This window comes from Podarcis pityusensis, assembly GCF_964106645.2.
Source record: "Podarcis pityusensis genome assembly, chromosome: 2".
Taxonomy (NCBI): Eukaryota; Metazoa; Chordata; class Lepidosauria; order Squamata; family Lacertidae; genus Podarcis; species Podarcis pityusensis.
The window spans coordinates 111,830,586-111,847,993 of NC_138029.1; the positions used below are offsets into that span (position 1 = coordinate 111,830,586).

The window sequence follows — 17,408 nt, forward strand, 5'->3', positions numbered from 1 at the left end:
GTATTTGGGAGTCCACCCGGGTAACCCAGTGTTTTAGGGACGAAGTTAATCCAGCCACTTAATGTTGGGGATTAGTCAAGAGTCCTAAACAATCTTTTAACCTTTGCTTAATGCCAACACATAAAACCAGAGATTTTTTTCTGTGTGGTGGTGCTGCCACCTTTTTTATTATTAAACAAAGCAAAAACAACAACAACAACAAATATTCTTAGCAGAGTTCAACGAAACGTGTCAGATAGTTAAAGAAATGTAACACACTTTTGCACTTTTTAAAAACCACCGCGTGCAACTAGATGGGTTTTTAATCACTGAGGCAAGAATCAAAAGGTGGCAGTTGGTCCCTATTAACTGACATTCTTAACGGAACATAACAGAACAGACACTGAAGGGAGGGGTGTTTTTCTTACACTTATGACCCCTCTCATGAGTTATTTCATGAAGGGGTGTGTGGGAATTGCACTAATCTTTCTTACCTTAAGGCAAACAAGTTAGACCTGAGCAACATTAAGGCAAAAAATATATAAAAATATTAAAACACAGAATAAAAGCATTTAATCATTGTGTCCAGGAGAAAACAAAAGTTTTTGCCCAGCAACAAGTGAGACTCCTTAGGGAAGGTATTCCACAGATAGAGAGCTACTGCGGAAAATTAGTTATGTAGTGTGTGTGTATAAGAGATAAGGAATGGATGAAAATAAGAAGGAATGGCCTTGCCTACTTTTGACTTTGGTTCTGCTCACTTCTGGTTTGGAATCATTGCCAAGACTGGAAAAAACAACAACAACCCCACATTCACCTGATTCTATAAACATCTTTACACAGCAGTTTTTAACATTCATATTAGAGAGTTTTTTGGTCCCCACGTATTAATGACCTGCCCCTAACCCTTAAAGTCACACTTGAGACCAGCACTGGCAAGTTCAAACCACAAGGTGGCAACTGTTCTTTGAAGCAACGCTAGCTTGGAGTAACGTTCCCTCTGCAAGAAAGTGATAAGGCCTGAACGTGCTTACTTGGAAAGTAAATAGCAGTGCGATAAGGAATGTGAAAAGTCAAACGGAGGTGAAGGGAATAAATAAGACCCTCTTGCATTCAGCTTGTTGAAATGTTTTCTAGGCGGCGACGGCGGTCACAGCTTCAGGGGGAAATCCTGAAGTGCAGATGGAGCAATGAGTTGGTCCAAAAAAACAGATGGTTGTGACCCGGCGCAAATCACATTGCGTCAGCAGGTTGTGTCGCCTTTTTGTGTTAGAATGCCTTCAACGTAACATCACGTTTTCAGCTAAATTTGTTCCTGGTCTTAACAATGACATTGCGGATGCTTTAATCTCACTTCTGGATGGAAAGTTTCCGCGACCTGGTGCCCAAGGCTGCCCAGCTACCAGATACTTTCCCAGAAGAGCTATGGGCAATTGGACAAGATAAGGGCCTATATAAGAGCTTGGTCCACATTTGAAGCATTCAGGGCCAGGCATGTCTCCTCTCACAGGCACCCAGCAGCCAAGTCTGATGTGCTACAATACCTGGTCTTCCTCAAGCAGAAAGGCTTGGCCATTAAGACCATGACCCTTCACAGGCCGCTATTTCTTATTTCAGCCAATGTTTTCTTTGGCTGCCCGACCCTTATAATAATTTTCACATGAAAAAGCTCATTGAGGGATGGTGCTGTAGGCACTCCCCATTGCTAAATGCTAGAAAGCCTATTACTTTTTGAAACATGGCGGCTTATTTGGTGCAAGTTGCACAGTGTATCCTGGTCCAGTTTTGAGGTGAAGTTATTCTGGGCCGCATATTCTCTGGCATTCTTTGGGGCTCTGCGTATTGGCGTGCGCACTGGGGGTACGGCTGCATCATCCCATGCAGGCTTGTTGCTTAATGGCGTGACCTTCCACGTAGGCTCCCTCCAGTTCAGAATACGTTCCTCCAAAACTGATCAGTTGTGTCGAGGCACCTTCCTGATTCTGGACCCTTCCCCCCGCAGCGACCCTCGCCCAGTCTGCGACACGAGAAGGTTCCTGAAGGTCAGGCCAGCCCACTGGGGGGGGGGCCCTCCTTATTCACGCTAACACACAACCCGTGTCCAGGCGCCAATTCACTGCAGTTTTGAGAAAAGTTGTTTTTGCATGCGGCGCAACCCCAGTCACTTCTCTGGTCAGTTGTTCCACATTGGGGCCACCACAACCGCTGCTGCCTGGGACATGGACCCTGAGCACATCAAGACCATGGGACGGTGGCGATTCAAGGCTTGCAGGGACTACATTTGCCCGGGTCAGCAATCATTTACACGTCTCCTGTAATTCTTCCTTTTCAAGTAGGTCTGGCAAGCATGTTTGGATCCTTGGCCAAAGCACTGTGTATTGGGCAAGCGTCCACACAGCCTCAGATTGCTGGGTGTCCTGCTCACAGTTTATTCCTCAGACAAGATGGAGGACAGCTTCTCAGCTGGTGATTGACTTAGGAACTGTGCCTTTCAGGCCTCAGTTCATCCATACAACAAGCTTCAGGTGCTTTGGACTACAACTCCCATAATCCCATGCCACCGGTCGTGCTGGCAGAGGCTGCTGGGAGTCCAACAGCCCCTGGCTGATAAGGCAATGGTAGTCTGAGGCCATCTTGTGAGTTTATGGCATAGGTGAGGTTCAAACGCAGTGACAAGACAGTTGCCGCTATTATTGATAAATCTCTCTAATAGGTGAAGTTATTCTGGGCCGTATATTCTCTGGCATTCTTCGGGGCTCTGCGTATTGGCAAAATGGAGCATTATATCTGGAACTAGCTGCAGAAAGAGTGGTTCTACCAGTGAGACTCTAAAGAACCAGTAGTGCTCGCCTTACACAAATGAGGATCACAAGTTTTGTTTCCTCTTGGCGCAAGCATCCACCAGGCTGCAGACAAAGTTCTTCACCACAGCGCACTTGGTGCTGCTGACCCCAAGGTCATTTATGTAAGCGCAAAAGCCTTCTCCTCGCACTGTAAATCTGAAACAGACAACAACAAGAAGAAGCAGGTATTGTTCTCTGCATTAAAACAACATCTGCAGGGCTGGAGTTAAACATGACAGCAAATATCTGCTAATTTATTCAACTTACTAGTTGCTTATCACTCAAAGGTCTCCAAGTGACACTAAAGAAAAATATATACCCGTACATTATACCACAGGGGGGTGGGAGGATCATATAATATGTCAATATTTCACATAACCTACAGCTTATGGGGAGGAAACAGGACACTGGCTGCATAAACAGCAGGAGGAAATATTAGCAAAACTCTATCCAATAACCAAAGCAATACTCTCACCTACTAATTATCATTTAAACAAAACCTCATCCCCGCTCCCATGTCCACATATTCCCTATTCCTGCATGGTAATTCAGAATAAAAAGGTGTCTCCAGCTACAGCTCCACACAGTGCATTGTGGGTACTGTATATAAGCTCTGGAAACTACGTAATGCAAAAGACAACTTTTACAATCCAAACCCAAAGCAGGCACGTATTCACAGGCAAAGAGGGGGTGAAAATCACTCACTGGTTTCCAAACTCTGTCCCATTGGGCCATTTCCAGGGCTGTTCTGCTTCTCTTGAAAGACCAATCCAATGATGAGAGGGACGAGTAAAATCCCACAAAAAATCCTAGCAGGAAAGGAATGGCAAGCAGTGGTTTATATACCTCTACCACCTTCTAGGACTCAATACTTAAATCTCATCTTTATCAGCATCATCGTATCTGGTATACCGCAAAAAAGGGACCTTCGGTTCCATAGCAGCTTGTCTGGTACGACAGAACTACAATGTCCACTTCCCAGGATGTGTGTCCTTGCCATTTATCGAGAGGGTGAGAGCTGAGGCTGCAGGGAGGCTGGCAGGGTGCAAGGGCAGCAGCGGGGGTGCCAGACTGGCTCTGTTGGGGCAGCTACACATTGCTCTCCCCACCACCATGCCCCTCCCTCCCTCCTGTTCCTGACATCTCTTACTGCCATTCACCACTCCTTGCTCCCTTTCCACCTCTCCTTCTGCTGTCTTCCCCACTGCCGCAGAGATAAGATTGCAAATTCCTTGGGGCACTTTGCTTATGTTGCTCTGCGAAGTGTCATAAACCCTGTTGTAAATTTAGTATATTATTATTATTATTATTATTATTATTATTATTATTAAACCCAGAATATAAGTTACAGGTGGAGCTGTACAGTGGTGCCTCGCAAGACGAAATTAATTCGTTCCGCAAGTCTCTTCGTCTTGCCAGTCTTCCCGCCCCCCGCCCCGCTTCGGAGCAGCGTTCCGAAGCGGGGCGGCTGGGGCAGGTCTTCCCGCCCCCCCGCCCCGCTTCGGAGCAGCGTTCCGAAGCGGGGCGGCTGGGGCAGGTGTTCCCTCCCCCCCCGCCCGGCTTCGGAGCACCGGGAGAAGCGATCTCCCCGCAGCCCCTTGCTTCAAAAGAGGTCCGGGGGCAGCGGGAAGCGCTTCCCGCTGTCCCCGGACCTCTTTTGAAGCAAGGGGCGGTGGGGAGAAGCGATCTCCCCGCAGCCCCTTGCTTCAAAAGAGGTCCGGGGGCAGCGGAAGCGCTTCCCGCTGTCCCCGGACCTGGGGCTGCGGGGAGAAGATCGCTTCTCCCCTCCGCCCCTTGCTTCAAAAGAGAAGACCCGCTGTCCCCGGGGCAAGCTTCGTTTTGCGAAGCAAGCCCATAGGGAAATTCGTCTTGCGAGGCAACTCGAAAACGAAAAAACGTTTCGTTTTGCGAGTTTTTTGTCTCGCGAGGCGTTCGTCTTGCGGGGTACCACTGTACTTGTTTGCTTCCGGCGATGAGCCCACAAGTGAGGATACATACTTGTTCCTTACCAGATCCGGCTTGGTATCAATCACAGCCAAAGAGGCACCAAGGAAGGAACATCTAGATTCACTGTCGCTCCAGTTCCTTTTGTCTTCTGATTTATAATAGCATTTCCCTAGGTACCCAACCCAGCGATCTGGGCAGGCAGCATCGACAGGGGGAGGACACAGCGGACAGGGCTGAGGCTTTTTAACTGGAAATGAAACAATTTGCCCAAGTGTAAGACCTCACAATGATTCTGTAACACTGAGGACAGATGCTGGGAAACATTTGGGAATTGTAGTATGGGTAGCAGTGAACTATAATTCCCAGGGTTCTTTTGGAAAAGCCATGATCTTTTCTTTCTTTCTTTTTTAAACAACTACTGCTATGTATGTTTATTGGGCAGGTAGATTTCGTGCCCGTACTAAAAGATTATATATTTGTACTGCTGTGGTTCACATTGCTTAGTGCAAATACAAATTTATTTTATTTAAATATTTTTTATTAATTTTTAGCATACACAATTTTAAAGACATACCACACAAGTTATTACACATATATCCTTACTGTATTTGGACTTCCTTCAGCACCTCTGATAATCCTTATTTCTCCTGCAATTCCTAACCTAATATTGCCTTTACCTTTTCTAACAAATCATTTCTCCCTTTCCATTTTTACAATATTTCTTAAATTACTCCTCACAGAACTTCTTGTAATCCTACAAACGTAATCTGATCGTTGCAAATACTTTTCAAATACTCTATAAATTTAGTCCAGTCTTCGGTAAACCTCTGGTCCTGGCAGTCTCGAATCCTTCCTGTTAAATACAAATTTGCAAATACAAATTTATGAGCGGAAAAATAGGATAAAAATATCACAGGAAGCTGCCTGGCACCGAGTCAGACCATCTAGCTCACTATTCTCAGTTAATATTTAATCTTTCAAGCATATAGCATGTCTTGCAGCAAAGCAGACCCCTCATTTATAACTTTAGTTTTAACTGATTTTTAATCAATTTGTTTTAAAGTAATCTTTGCTATGTTGTGGAGAGCAGAGCTCGAGAGAATGCAGAGTTCATCTGTTGCCTGTTTTAAAGAATTTTATGGAGCAGGATGTTTCAGTGTTTTGGAGACAGCACATAAATCTCAAAGAACATCGAATCAGATATCATTAGGGAGCCATTTTCCTCTCCTTTACTTCCTCGACTTTGCAAGAGGGGGGTTAGTGTTTTCCATCAAAATTTCCAGAACTCAGCTGAATACCCTGTTCAGGGCTGTATTTAGGTTTGATGAGGCCCTAAGCTACTGAAGGTAATGGGGCCCTTTATATATCCAGCTGTCCTTTGTCAACAACAAATTGTCGCTGTTTATTCGTTTTGAATATATGCTATATAGTAATTTATGGACCTCATAGGTCCATACACAACAGAAAACACCGTTGCTGTATGTAGGTTTTATATTATTTGTTTTTTATATTATATTTTGGGGACGTGGGTGGCACTATGGGTTAAACCACAGAGCCTAGGACTTGCCGATCAGAAGGTCAGCGGTTCGAATCCCCGCAACGGGGTGAGCTCCCGTTGCTTGGTCCCTGCTCCTGCCAACCTAGCAGTTCAAAAGCACGTCAACGTGCAAGTAGATGAATAGGTACCGCTCCGGTGGGATGGTAAACAGCGTTTCCGTGCGCTGCTCTGGTTCGCCAGAAGCGGCTTAGTCATGCTGGCCACATGACCCAGGGGCTGGACGTCGGCTCCCTCGGCCAATAAAGTGAGATGAGCGCCGCAACCCTAGAGTCGGCCACAACTGGACCTAACGGTCAAGGGTCCCTTTACCTTTATCTTATATTTTGGAAATGTACACCCAGTTTTTTCCCCTTTAAATTTTTTTGGGGCCCACAAGAGAGTGGCGCCCTAAGCTACATCTTGTTTGGCTTATACGTAAATCCTGCACTGACCCTATTAGAAGTTTTTTAAATAAATAAATAACTACACATTAAGGCTGAGAAATCCATTCTCACGATGGTGCTTATTGAAGTGCAGACACGACGGGCCTACCTCAATTCAACTGCAGTCTGAGAATGTACTCTAAAGCAGAAATCTATACAGTGGTACCTTTGGTTACGAACTTAATTAGTTCCAGAGGTCCATTCTTATCCTGAAACCGTTCTTAACCTGAGGTACCACTTTAGCTAATGGGGCCTCCTGCTGCCACTGTGTGATTTCTGTTCTCATCCTGAGGTAAAGTTCTTAACCCGAGGTACTATTTCTGGGTTAGCGGAGTCTGTAACCTGAAGTGTTTGTAACCCGAGGTACCACTGTATTGGATTATTATGAGGCAGGAAATGCAGTTGGGTGAGGGAAGGAATCTACAAGTCAAAGGCAGAAAGAAGCAATAAATCATAAATAATTATGTCAGGGTTAAAGCACAAGGTTTTCTCTACTCACCAGCCAATGCGATTATAGTAATGACCAAAGCTGTGATGACGGCAACAACTGCTAATGTATATTTTTTGTCTTTAATGCACTTTGGGATGAAAACTGAAAAACAGAAGGGAAAGGGTCTGAGGCAGTGTTTCTCAACCTGTGGGTCCCCAGATGTTGTTGGACTACAACTCCCATCATCCCTGAGCGCTGGCCTTGCTGGCTAGGGATGATGGGAGTTGTAGTTCAACAACATTTGGGGACCCAAGTGAATGATGGTCACAAAAGCAAACAAATCAGTCTGTTTGTTGCTACAGTTTTGCGAGAATTTGACATTCAAGACAAGGCACTGCAAATTCATTCCAAACCACGACTTTAGGGTATGCCTGCCTTAGCTGCCTGCTTTCCATGAGATGTATTCTAAGACAGTCATCCCAAAACATCATGTGCTCTGGTGGTTGTTGGACTCCAAATTCCATCATACCTAACCACATGGCCAAAGGTCAGGGATGATGGGATTTGTAGTCCAAGAACATTACTGTCCTAGAGCATTGGACTACAAATGAGATTGTTTTTAAAAAAGAGTAAAGTATAAGTATTTGATGGATGCACTGAGATACAACAAAATCCCGTAACGTTGGGAATACCCAGAGGGAGTATCTTTTATGTATAAAGGGAGAAAACAAAGGTGTCAGGATCCACAGAAGCAGATAAATTCTGGAGAAAATATGGGAAAGAGCTAGCAGGAGAAAGGGCATTTGGACTGGAACAGTACAGGAAGAGGTAGACTCAACAGAGGTCAAAGTGAAAGAAAAATAAATAAAAACAAGATGGCATTAAAAATCTTAACTTGGAATGTAAATTGACTTAATAACAAACAAAATGAAGTAAAATTGAGCATGTAGCGAAGAAGTTACATTTGGACGTAATCTGCTTCTAAGAAACGCATATTGCTAAGAAACATAGAAGGATTTTGATTCATAAAAGGCTGGGGAAGGACTCTGTAACCTCTGACGTAAGAAGAAGGGAAAAAGAGTTGTAATGTATATAAAGCAGAGTTGGACTCCAAGTAACTATTTAAAGACAAAAAAGGAAGAATACGTAAAGCAGATAACACCACAGGGAGAAAAAATATTTTTAATTGGCGTATATGCGCCAAATGAGAAAAAAAACCCAGATTTTTATAGGAGACTAGTTAATTGGGATATGCTGAAAAAGAAACAAACGGCAAATTTATGGAACCACTGAAAGAGAGAGAGGGAAATTGAAGTTTGATATGTGAGAATTGTTTGGTTTTTAAAAATGTTTATTTGTTATAAATGAAAATATAAACAAACAAATGTTAATGCATTAAAGGAGCACACAAGGTCATCTTTATTTGGGTAGTTTTTCCTCTCAGGCCTGTCCCTAGGGGGAGAAATCAAGAGCGGGGCATGTGATTATGGAGGCTCAGGCAATCTATCTTCCTCCCTCCCCCTTCGCTTTCCTCTGTGGAGAAAGAGGTGATTCCCAGAAGAGGATTTCCCAAAAGATGGAAGACTGAAACAGGTCACATGCATACCATTCATTTAAAACACACGGGTTCCCCTAAATAATCCTGGGAACTGTAGCATGCTGAGAATTGCAGCTGTACGAGAGGATAAAGTACAGTTTCCAGGATTCTTTGGGGAAAGGCATGCAATTTTAAAATGCTTTAAATACCAGGGATGGTGGTGGAATTCACCCAACAAGTTCTGTCAGCAGAAGCCCTGCGCGAGGAAGAAGCAACATCGGTGTCAGAAGAGAAGCTCTGCAGCTCCAACCCAACCCAATACACCACTAATGAAGTCTCCCTGTTCTTTCTTTGTGCTACTTCTTAGCAATGGTGAGTTGTCACTCCCCACATTTCTCTTTGACTGCCAGACCACAGTTCCATCTAAGCTGGTATAGTTTCTGCAAACTGGCAGGGACTCTCCCGCATGTCAAGCAAGAGGACTTTCCCTCAGCCCCATGCTGAAGAAATCAGGCCAGGCCTCTTCAGAGGAAAAGCACAGCATATATACAATCAGAAAACACATCTACCAGCATTCCCTGCTTCCCTTGCAGCAGGTATCTCAGGAGTCATCAGTTCACTGTTGACAGTGGCTCTATCTGTAAAAGTAAGCATAAGTCATCAAGAACCAGTGTTATCTTCTCATCTGTGGCACGACATATGAAACCCCCCTCACCTTTTGTAATTGAATTAGGACAAAACTCCAGGTGCCAGCTGGGATGGAAGCATTTCTAGAATAGGACCAAAATTCAGTATACTGTGGTAGGTTTGGGGCCAGTTCAGAAAATGACCTGGTGCCTAAGAACAGCAAAGACTCCCAGATTTTATGACTTGACTCAGGGATTTTACTACCTGTGTTGAGAAGTTTCAGGAGGTCTGAGTGGGTCTCAGATGGTCATAGGTTCTTGGGAAATGGCTCAATTAAGTTCTCAAAGCAATCTTGGGGAGTTTCTATACAATATACAGTCGTACCTTGGAAGTTGAACGGAATCTGTTCCGGAAGTCCGTTCGACTTCCAAAATATTCGGAAACCAAAGCACGGCTTCTGATTGGCTGCAGGAGCTCCCTGAAGCCAATCAGAAGCCACGCCGGATATTCGGCTTCCGAAAATTGTTCAAAAACTTGAACACTCACTTCCGGTTTTTGATCGTTCGGGAGCTGAAATGTACGCGTTCCAAGGCATTCGGCAACCAAGGTATGACTGTAAATAAATTGTAACAGAGAGATACTGGGGCATCAAATGTATCTGAAAGGAAGTATCTTTTTCACCACACCCAGAATTAATCCTCTCTCCGATAAAACATTCTGGGATAGAAAGAGTTTCATCCCTTGGGTCAGTGAGAGAGGTTTGCCCTCAAGATTTTGCCCTGCCACCTCTAGTTCTCCACTGTGTGAAACAAACAAGATTATTATGCCTCACCTGTGATATCTTCTGCCATCTTGGGATCTTTCCATGCTGAGTACAGCAGCTCTCAACCTTCAGGGAAGACAAAGAGGTCCCTGTTACCAGCAGTGTTAATCAATCAACTTGGGTTTTGGTTTTTTTAACCAAACATATTTATTGAAAGCTAAAAAGTACATAATTATATGTGCACTAAACATGGGATGCGGGTGGTGCTGTGGTGTAAACCACTGAGCCTAGGGCTTGCCAGTTGGAAGGTTGGCGGTTCGAATCCCCCACGACGGGGTGAGCTCCCGTTGCTTGGTCCCTGCTCCTGCCAATTTAGCAGTTTGAAAACACATCAAAGTGCAAGTAGCTCAATAGGTACCGATCTGGCATGAAGGTAAACGGCATTTCCGTGTGCTGCTCTGGTTTCACCAGAAGCGACTTAGTCATGCTGGCCACATGACCTGGAAAAACTGACTGTGGACAAACATCAGCTCCCTCAGCCAGTAAAGTGAGATGAGCACCACAACCCCAGAGTCGTTTGCGACTGGACTTAACTGTCAGGGGTCCTTTATCTTTTTAAACATGGTGATAGGTAAATAAAAGAGAGAAAAAGAAAAAGAGAAACAGAACCCGTGTAGAAGGGAAAGTAAAGGGGGAAGAGGGGGACGACCCAAAACTGTATACTTTACAAAGTTGGTATTGTACTTCAGATCTTAACCTATTACAGTATTTGTAAGAATGGATTCCAAATATCATTGAATTTGTCCATGGCAAGTCTGCATTTATATGAAAGATGTTTACATGTTGCAAGTTTGTATAAGTCTTCAATCGTAGAAGGGAGCTGCATTTTTATTTTTCCAATTCATCAGTATCAGACTTTTTGCTGTGCTAAGGGCACTGAGAGTCCACTCGTATTGTCCTTTTGTAAGGTACCATGCGCTGGGCATATAATTCAAAAGGATATTTTGCTCTGTAAATGTAAGGTGGTTCCATACAGTTCTGCTGATCGTTTCAGTTACCTTCTACCAAAATCTTGCAATATAGGACAATGAAAAAAAAAGTGTTTTAGAGAAGCATTATCCCTATTGCATCCCCAACAGTTAGATACCTTAGATGGCCCTTTTTTAAACAAACGTAATGGGGTCCAGTATATTCTAAATATTATTTTTTGTTTTATGAGCCTCAATTTAAGGTCCAGAGACACCCTTGTTGTTTAGGCACTTGTTGTTAAAGTGACTTTAGAGACTTAAGGTGAATGAAGTTATTTAACTAGACTCCTCAGGCAAATCCTGTATTTCGAATAACCTCCCTCATGTTTCCAGTGTTGCAACACAGCTTTTTAAGATATGCTGCCATTTTCAGCATCCTGGCACAACCCACCTGCCAGTTTGGGTTTCTCTTAGTTTCTCACTTTTCTACTCTTCAGTTCTCCATGTCAGTTTGTGATTAAAAAAAAAAAGTCTGCATGAAAAGTACCTGTATTTTATTGCTGATTTCTCCTAATATATGACAAAATATGCAATGTTGCCTAATGTGCATTTTTGCTAAGCAATTTTCCCTAGTATAAAACATTATAAGTTATATTCATTAATATATGCATTTTTATGCACACTTTACCATATATATATATATATATATATATATACACATGCATACACATTTCTGTATACATTACTCAACTGGACTGCAAAATTCAAAAATGTGCACATTTTGAAAGACGGCTTTTGCTTCAGTTCTTGCATTATTACTTCAGAAAGTTGCTAGGTTTACCTTTAAACGTGAATGGAGTCAAGTTTCTCCCCCATCCCTGCATGCCACTGATAATGCCAAGGTTGCAAGTTCGATTCCCGTATGGGATGGCTCCATATTCCTGCATCGCAGGGGGTTGGACTAGATGACCCTCAGGATCCCTTCCAACTCTACATGGTTAAAAATGTCTTGGACATGTTCTTGCAAAGAGGACAGCTCCTGGACCAAGGCCTGCATTTCTGCAGGTAGAAAAGAGAAGGAAAAAGAGGAGGACAAAAAGAGAGAGGGAAGGGGGTGCTTGCCCCAACAGATGACCACTGACAGAATGTGGCCACAGAGATAGATTTGAAAAGTTGTCAATCCTTGCCTTTGACTGTAGAAGACTGTACGTTCCCTTTGGTCCTTGCACTCCAGTTCTGCAGGATCTGACTGGCAGCAGCTCACCAAGGTATCTCACGAAGGTCTTTCCCAGCACCGCCATAAGTCTTTTTAACTGGAGACGCCATGGTTTGAACCAGGTTCATCGTGCATACAAAAGCTACAACGAAAGAACAAAATGAAAACGCTGAAAACGGTCTTGAAAACACCGAAGAACAATTGAAAGCATCTAAAAACATTTAACATATACTTCCCACCCTCTTTGGAAATAGGTTGGAAAGGAATAAATCAATCATTTTGTATGTCTAGAATCCAAAATGGTTGAGCAGAGGGGGAGGGGAGGGTTCAAAAACACTCCCTAAATCAGGCATAGGCAAACTCAGCCCTCCAGATGTTTTTGGAACTACAGTTCCCATCATCCCTGACCACTGGTCCTGTTAGCTAGGGATCATGGGAGTTGTAGTCCCAAAACTTCTGAAGGGCCAAGTTTGCCTATGCCTGCCCTACATGAAAAAGTTACTGGTGGGGGGGAGTGAAAGGCCCTGAGATGTGGGCAGAAATCCTTGCATGCTTACAAGTTTTTATTGTTTTCTTAAGGCTCTCGGCCATTGTGCATGAAGAAATATCGTTTCTAGAATACTTTCCATTCCATTCCCTCCTCCACTTTTCTTTCTGGCGCTGAAGTCATTATGTTTTCTCTGTTGAGTAAACAGTCTCCTTTTGTGTGGTCACAGAAAACAATATGTTGGCAATAATAAAACTGAAGTATCTTCTCCAAAGGCTTTTGTGGTGGCAGCAGCTGTTGAGTGTAGGTCTAGGAGTTGGCTCCTAGGCCCACATGTAATAAATACATTCCAACTCCCTCCAGGCTGTCAGTATGTTGAAGGACGGGTTCAAGTTAGACTTGAGCACTTAAAAGTGAATTAAAGCCTTCTGTCAGGCTATCAGAACAAATCCACTTTTTAAAAATGGACTTTTTGCAGTTAGGAAAGTGACAGTGAACTGAACTAAAACATATACGGTGGACAAAGTGTGGGAAGACAATTAAACACTCCACAATCAAATCAGGAGAAAGGCACGAGGAATCCTTCCGCCGGTGTAATCACCCAATGAGCAAATCAGAACAAATAGTCAGTAAAGAACCAGATGTAATCTAACTACCTCTTGAAGTTCTGTGGAAGCAGGTCAGGATGAATGCTCATTAAACAGGTTGTTTGGGGGAACCCTCAACGATTGATTCCTGCAACCCTTGGTAAAGGTAAAGGGACCCCTGACCATTAGGTCCAGTCGTGACTGACTCTGGGGTTGTGGCACTCATCTCGCTTTACTGGTCAAGGGAGCCGGCGTACACCTTCCGGGTCATGTGGCCAGCATGGCTAAGCCGCTTCTGACGAACCAGAGCAGCGCACGGAAATGCCGTTTACCTTCCCACTGGAGCGGTACCTATTTATCTACTTGCACTTGACGGGCTTTCGAACTGCTAGGCTGGCAGGAGCAGGAACCGAGCAACAGGAGCTCACCCCGTCGTGGGGATTCGAACCGCTGACCTTCTGATCGGCAAGTCATAGGCTCTGTGGCTTAGCCCACAGCGCCACCCGCGTCCCTTGCAACCCTTGGTAGTCTATACTATATTTGCCCCTGTCCCTGCACAGAATCCATGTTTAGGCTGTCAGATTTTATTTTCCTAAAGGGAATCTCTAGCCTTCATGGGTGTGGAGAAAATCCCACAGATGTGATTGCGCCCTCAATGCTTAAGATCAAAAGGCAAAGAGCTTTTCCAGAGTATGCGCTAGCAGTTTCTGGCAAAAGCAAATGTCCAGATCACATGGAATGCCTAAATGCAATTCTAAAAAAAAAAATAAATGAGCGGGGGCAGAGAGCAGCTATTGCCAGTTGCCACCAGCCTTGGGCAGCTGAGCAGCACCCAGTACCACCACCACCACCCCCCCCCCCGTCATCCAGGAAAGGGCAGGGGACAGTTATTGCTCCTGCCTGCCATGGCTGCCAATTGCAGGCAGGACAGAGGCAATGGGACTCCCAGAGCTGGTAGGGACAGCTGCAGAACAGGTAAACATTGACCCTCGCTTCTTGCTCTCTCAGCAAGGTGAGGAGAGCCACCAGATCATCCCTGGAGGAAGCCTTAATCCCCACCCACACCCACCCCACACATAGATTTGCAGCAGTGAGCCTTGTTGTGGGGTGGGGGTGGGGATTAATACTTTTGGGTAGGAATATCATTTTGTTTTAATGTTTAGATACAATATTATACTGCATCACTGATACTGTATGGAATGTTAACGTTTAATGTATTTTTTCTCATTTTGTTTTTTCTACATGGTTTAATGTATACATGTAGATGTTCTTTGATGTGAGTTGCTTACAGAGCTTTTAGGGAACAAGAGACTAATAAGGTGTCTAGCTAATAATAAATCATGGTCTCTAGAAAGGAAACCAGAAGACATATAAACACCCCACAACCACATGCTTGTTGAATGCTTGCTGTCACAAAGCCCGCCCACCAACAAATCAGAGCACACGGGTGAGCTTTGTGCCAGTAAAACAGGATGAAAGCTCAAGAAATAGGTTGTCCGGAAGAGCAAGCAGATTCTACAGAATCTACAGGTTCTGGATTCCATCCGATCCCTTACTTTCCCCCTTCCTGCGCAGCCCCCTTCATCTGACACGCCCCTTTTCTTTGTCTCCAGCTCCCTGTACGTCAGGGCGCGCCTCAGACGTCTGCTGAATAGTGATATACGATCCCCCAAAGAAGGGATTCTGAGGCTAGCGATCTCAGGCGACAGACACGACCGAGCGAGGAGGACTGGAGGGAAAGTGCCAGCAGCAGCTTACCCCGGAGGAATCTCTTTTGAGTGCACCTCGCCTGAGCGCCGAAGGGTGAGAGGCAGGACCTTGTGATGAGTCACCTAAGTTCAGTGGCCCTCCAGGGATCCAGCTGCCATGTTCGATCCGTTAACAGCAAACTGCGACACTGAGAAGCGTCATGGCAAAAACACTTACCATGACGAAGCAGGAGGCAGAAAATGATCGAGCCCACGTGACGCTTCTCCAGCGCCCGGAGCAAAACAGCAGGAAAACAAGCAGCAGATACGGCAATAGGAGGCAACTTCAATTTCCTTTGCTCCTCCCCGGGATGGGAGCAGCCCGCCCCCTCCAGGTGTTTGGGACTAACAGGCCAGTCCTTCTCCAAAGAGAGCCGGTTCTCATGCTTATTTGCTAAAACCAACTAATCAAGGCAAGGCAAGGCATTTGGGAAGCTCCTATTCCACGCCTAGCTTTCCTCCAGTTTCCACGCCTACTTAAATAGCCTTTTTTTGTTCTGAGGAAAGGAGCTGAAACGCGCAAAAGCTCATGTCTGCAAAAATGCCTTGTTGATTTTTGACTCCCAGAAATGCTTCGAATTCTTTGCATCTGTGGTCAGCGATTCCACTTTGTGGGAAGGCGTTGCTATTTCCTTTTTGCTATCCTTTATTATATACTTTTATTTTGCTTTAAACAAATACATATAAATATATTTATATGTATTTGCTATCCTTTTTGTCTATTGAGATCGGTTGCATCCGTGGCTCAGAAATGAGTGAAGCGCGTGCAGAAACCAGGTGCTTTTTTTTTCTTTTAAAAAAATGTTTAGGGGTACTGTCATTTTCCTACTCATATTGAAATACTGCCCCTCAATGAGGCCAAACTTAGATCCACAAAATGTTTAGGGGTATGCTTGCCCCTGCGTCCCCCCAGAAAAAAAGCACTGCAGAAACCCATCAGCTCATATGGCTTCAAAGGAGTTTAGACAAACTTATATGGCTGTAATTGCTACTGGACCATTTTCATGTTTTTATTTATTTATTTCGACTGCGTCAGACGAACATGGCTGCCTACCTGAATCTTATATGGCTGTGTTCAGTTTCCACTGCAGCCTCTGAATGCCAGTTTCTGAACACCAGTTTCTGGAAATCACAAGGCTTGCCAGAGGCATCTAGTTGGCCACTGTGAGAACAGGATGCTGGACTAGATGAGCTATTATTGGACTGATCCAGCGGGACTTAAAAAAAAAATCTTAGGAAAGATTTAAGGAAGAGAGGGGCGTTCTTTTGTCCTTCTCTAAAGCTGTGTTTATCTTATCTTGAGGCTGCAGATTCAAAGCAGGAAACGCATTGAATTTCCTGACCACCTTCCCCCCCTTCCTTCCCCCCTGGACTGCAAGAAGATCATTCTCCATTCTTACGGAAATCAGCCCTGAGTGCTCACTGGAAGGACAGATCGTGAAGCTGAAGCTCCAATACTTTGGCCACCTCATGAGAAGAGAAGATTCCCTGGAAAAGACCCTGATGCTGGGAAAGATTGAGGGCACAAGGAGAAGGGGACGACAAAGGACGAGATGGTTGGACAGTGTTCTCAAAGCTACCAGCATGAGTTTGATCAAACTGCGGGAGGCAGTGGAAGACAGGAGTGCCTGGCGTGCTCTGGTCCATGGGGTAACGAAGAGTCGGACATGACTAAATGACTAAACAACAACAATAATATATTAAAGGGGCAAGATTCTCACCTGGAAGAACCCTTGTCTTGTGTTCCATGCATCCGATTCTCACAGTGCAGGCCAATGGGCAGCCAGTAAGCAGCCACTCTCCCCACTTCTGATTCTCAACAAATGACATTCAGAGGCATACTGCCTCTGGCAGCAGAACGAGACTAAACCCATCATGGGCAGTAGCCATTGGTAGCTGTCTCCTCCATGAATTTGTCTAATCCTCTTTTAAAGCTGTTATGTACTGAGTTGAATAGGATCCAAACTGCAGCAGTCTGATTGGTCCTAGAACAATAGGATCCAAATTGCAGCAGTCTGATTGGTCCTAGAACAATAGGATTCAGAATGCAGCAATCTGATTGGTCCTAGAACAATGCAGCAGTATGATTGGTTGGCAGGAACCACCCAATCATGCTCCAGATAGAAGTGAATCCACAACCTGATTGACTTACAGTAGAAATCCAGAATTAGCCAATCATGTGCAGCCCATTGTGTAAATAATGTATATAAAGCAGATACTTTGAGGGGACTTGCATTCATTCCTCCTCACCACTATGAGCATGAAATCACTTTGCGACTCTGAGTATATTTCAAAA

The 17,408-nt window shown here is 44.5% G+C and overlaps 1 protein-coding gene across 9 annotated transcripts; it reads right to left on the reverse strand.

Moving 5' to 3' along the window:
• Nucleotides 1–393: 393 nt before the first annotated feature.
• Nucleotides 394–17,335, reverse strand: LOC308470037 (C-type lectin domain family 2 member D-like). Of its 9 annotated transcripts, XM_080993258.1 has the most exons (10): nt 15,123–15,284; nt 12,262–12,432; nt 10,176–10,232; nt 9,890–9,956; nt 9,286–9,354; nt 7,249–7,341; nt 4,832–5,016; nt 3,528–3,631; nt 3,090–3,123; nt 394–2,978 (listed from the first exon to the last, which is right to left on the reverse strand). In XM_080993258.1, the coding sequence occupies exons 2-10, from the start codon at nt 12,373–12,375 to the stop codon at nt 2,937–2,939; spliced, it is 765 nt and encodes a 254-aa protein (XP_080849384.1). In that variant the 5' UTR covers nt 12,376–12,432; nt 15,123–15,284; the 3' UTR covers nt 394–2,936. The 9 variants fall into 9 exon arrangements, with proteins under 9 accessions (XP_080849384.1, XP_080849383.1, XP_080849382.1 ...); XM_080993257.1 differs by lacking the exons at nt 3,090–3,123; nt 15,123–15,284 and adding an exon at nt 15,291–17,335; XM_080993256.1 differs by lacking the exon at nt 3,090–3,123.
• Between the last annotated feature and the right edge of the window lie 73 nt (nt 17,336–17,408).

Coding starts and splice junctions, on each gene's coding strand:
- LOC308470037 (XM_080993257.1), bottom strand. CDS start 12,375: ATGGCGGTGCTGGGAAAGACCTTCGTGAGATACCTTGGTGAGCTGCTG. Junction 5,017..7,248: donor TACTATAATCGCATTGGCTG/GTGAGTAGAGAA, acceptor TTTCATTTCCAG/TTAAAAAGCCTCAGCCCTGT. Junction 3,632..4,831: donor TTGATACCAAGCCGGATCTG/GTAAGGAACAAG, acceptor CTTTCCTGCTAG/GATTTTTTGTGGGATTTTAC.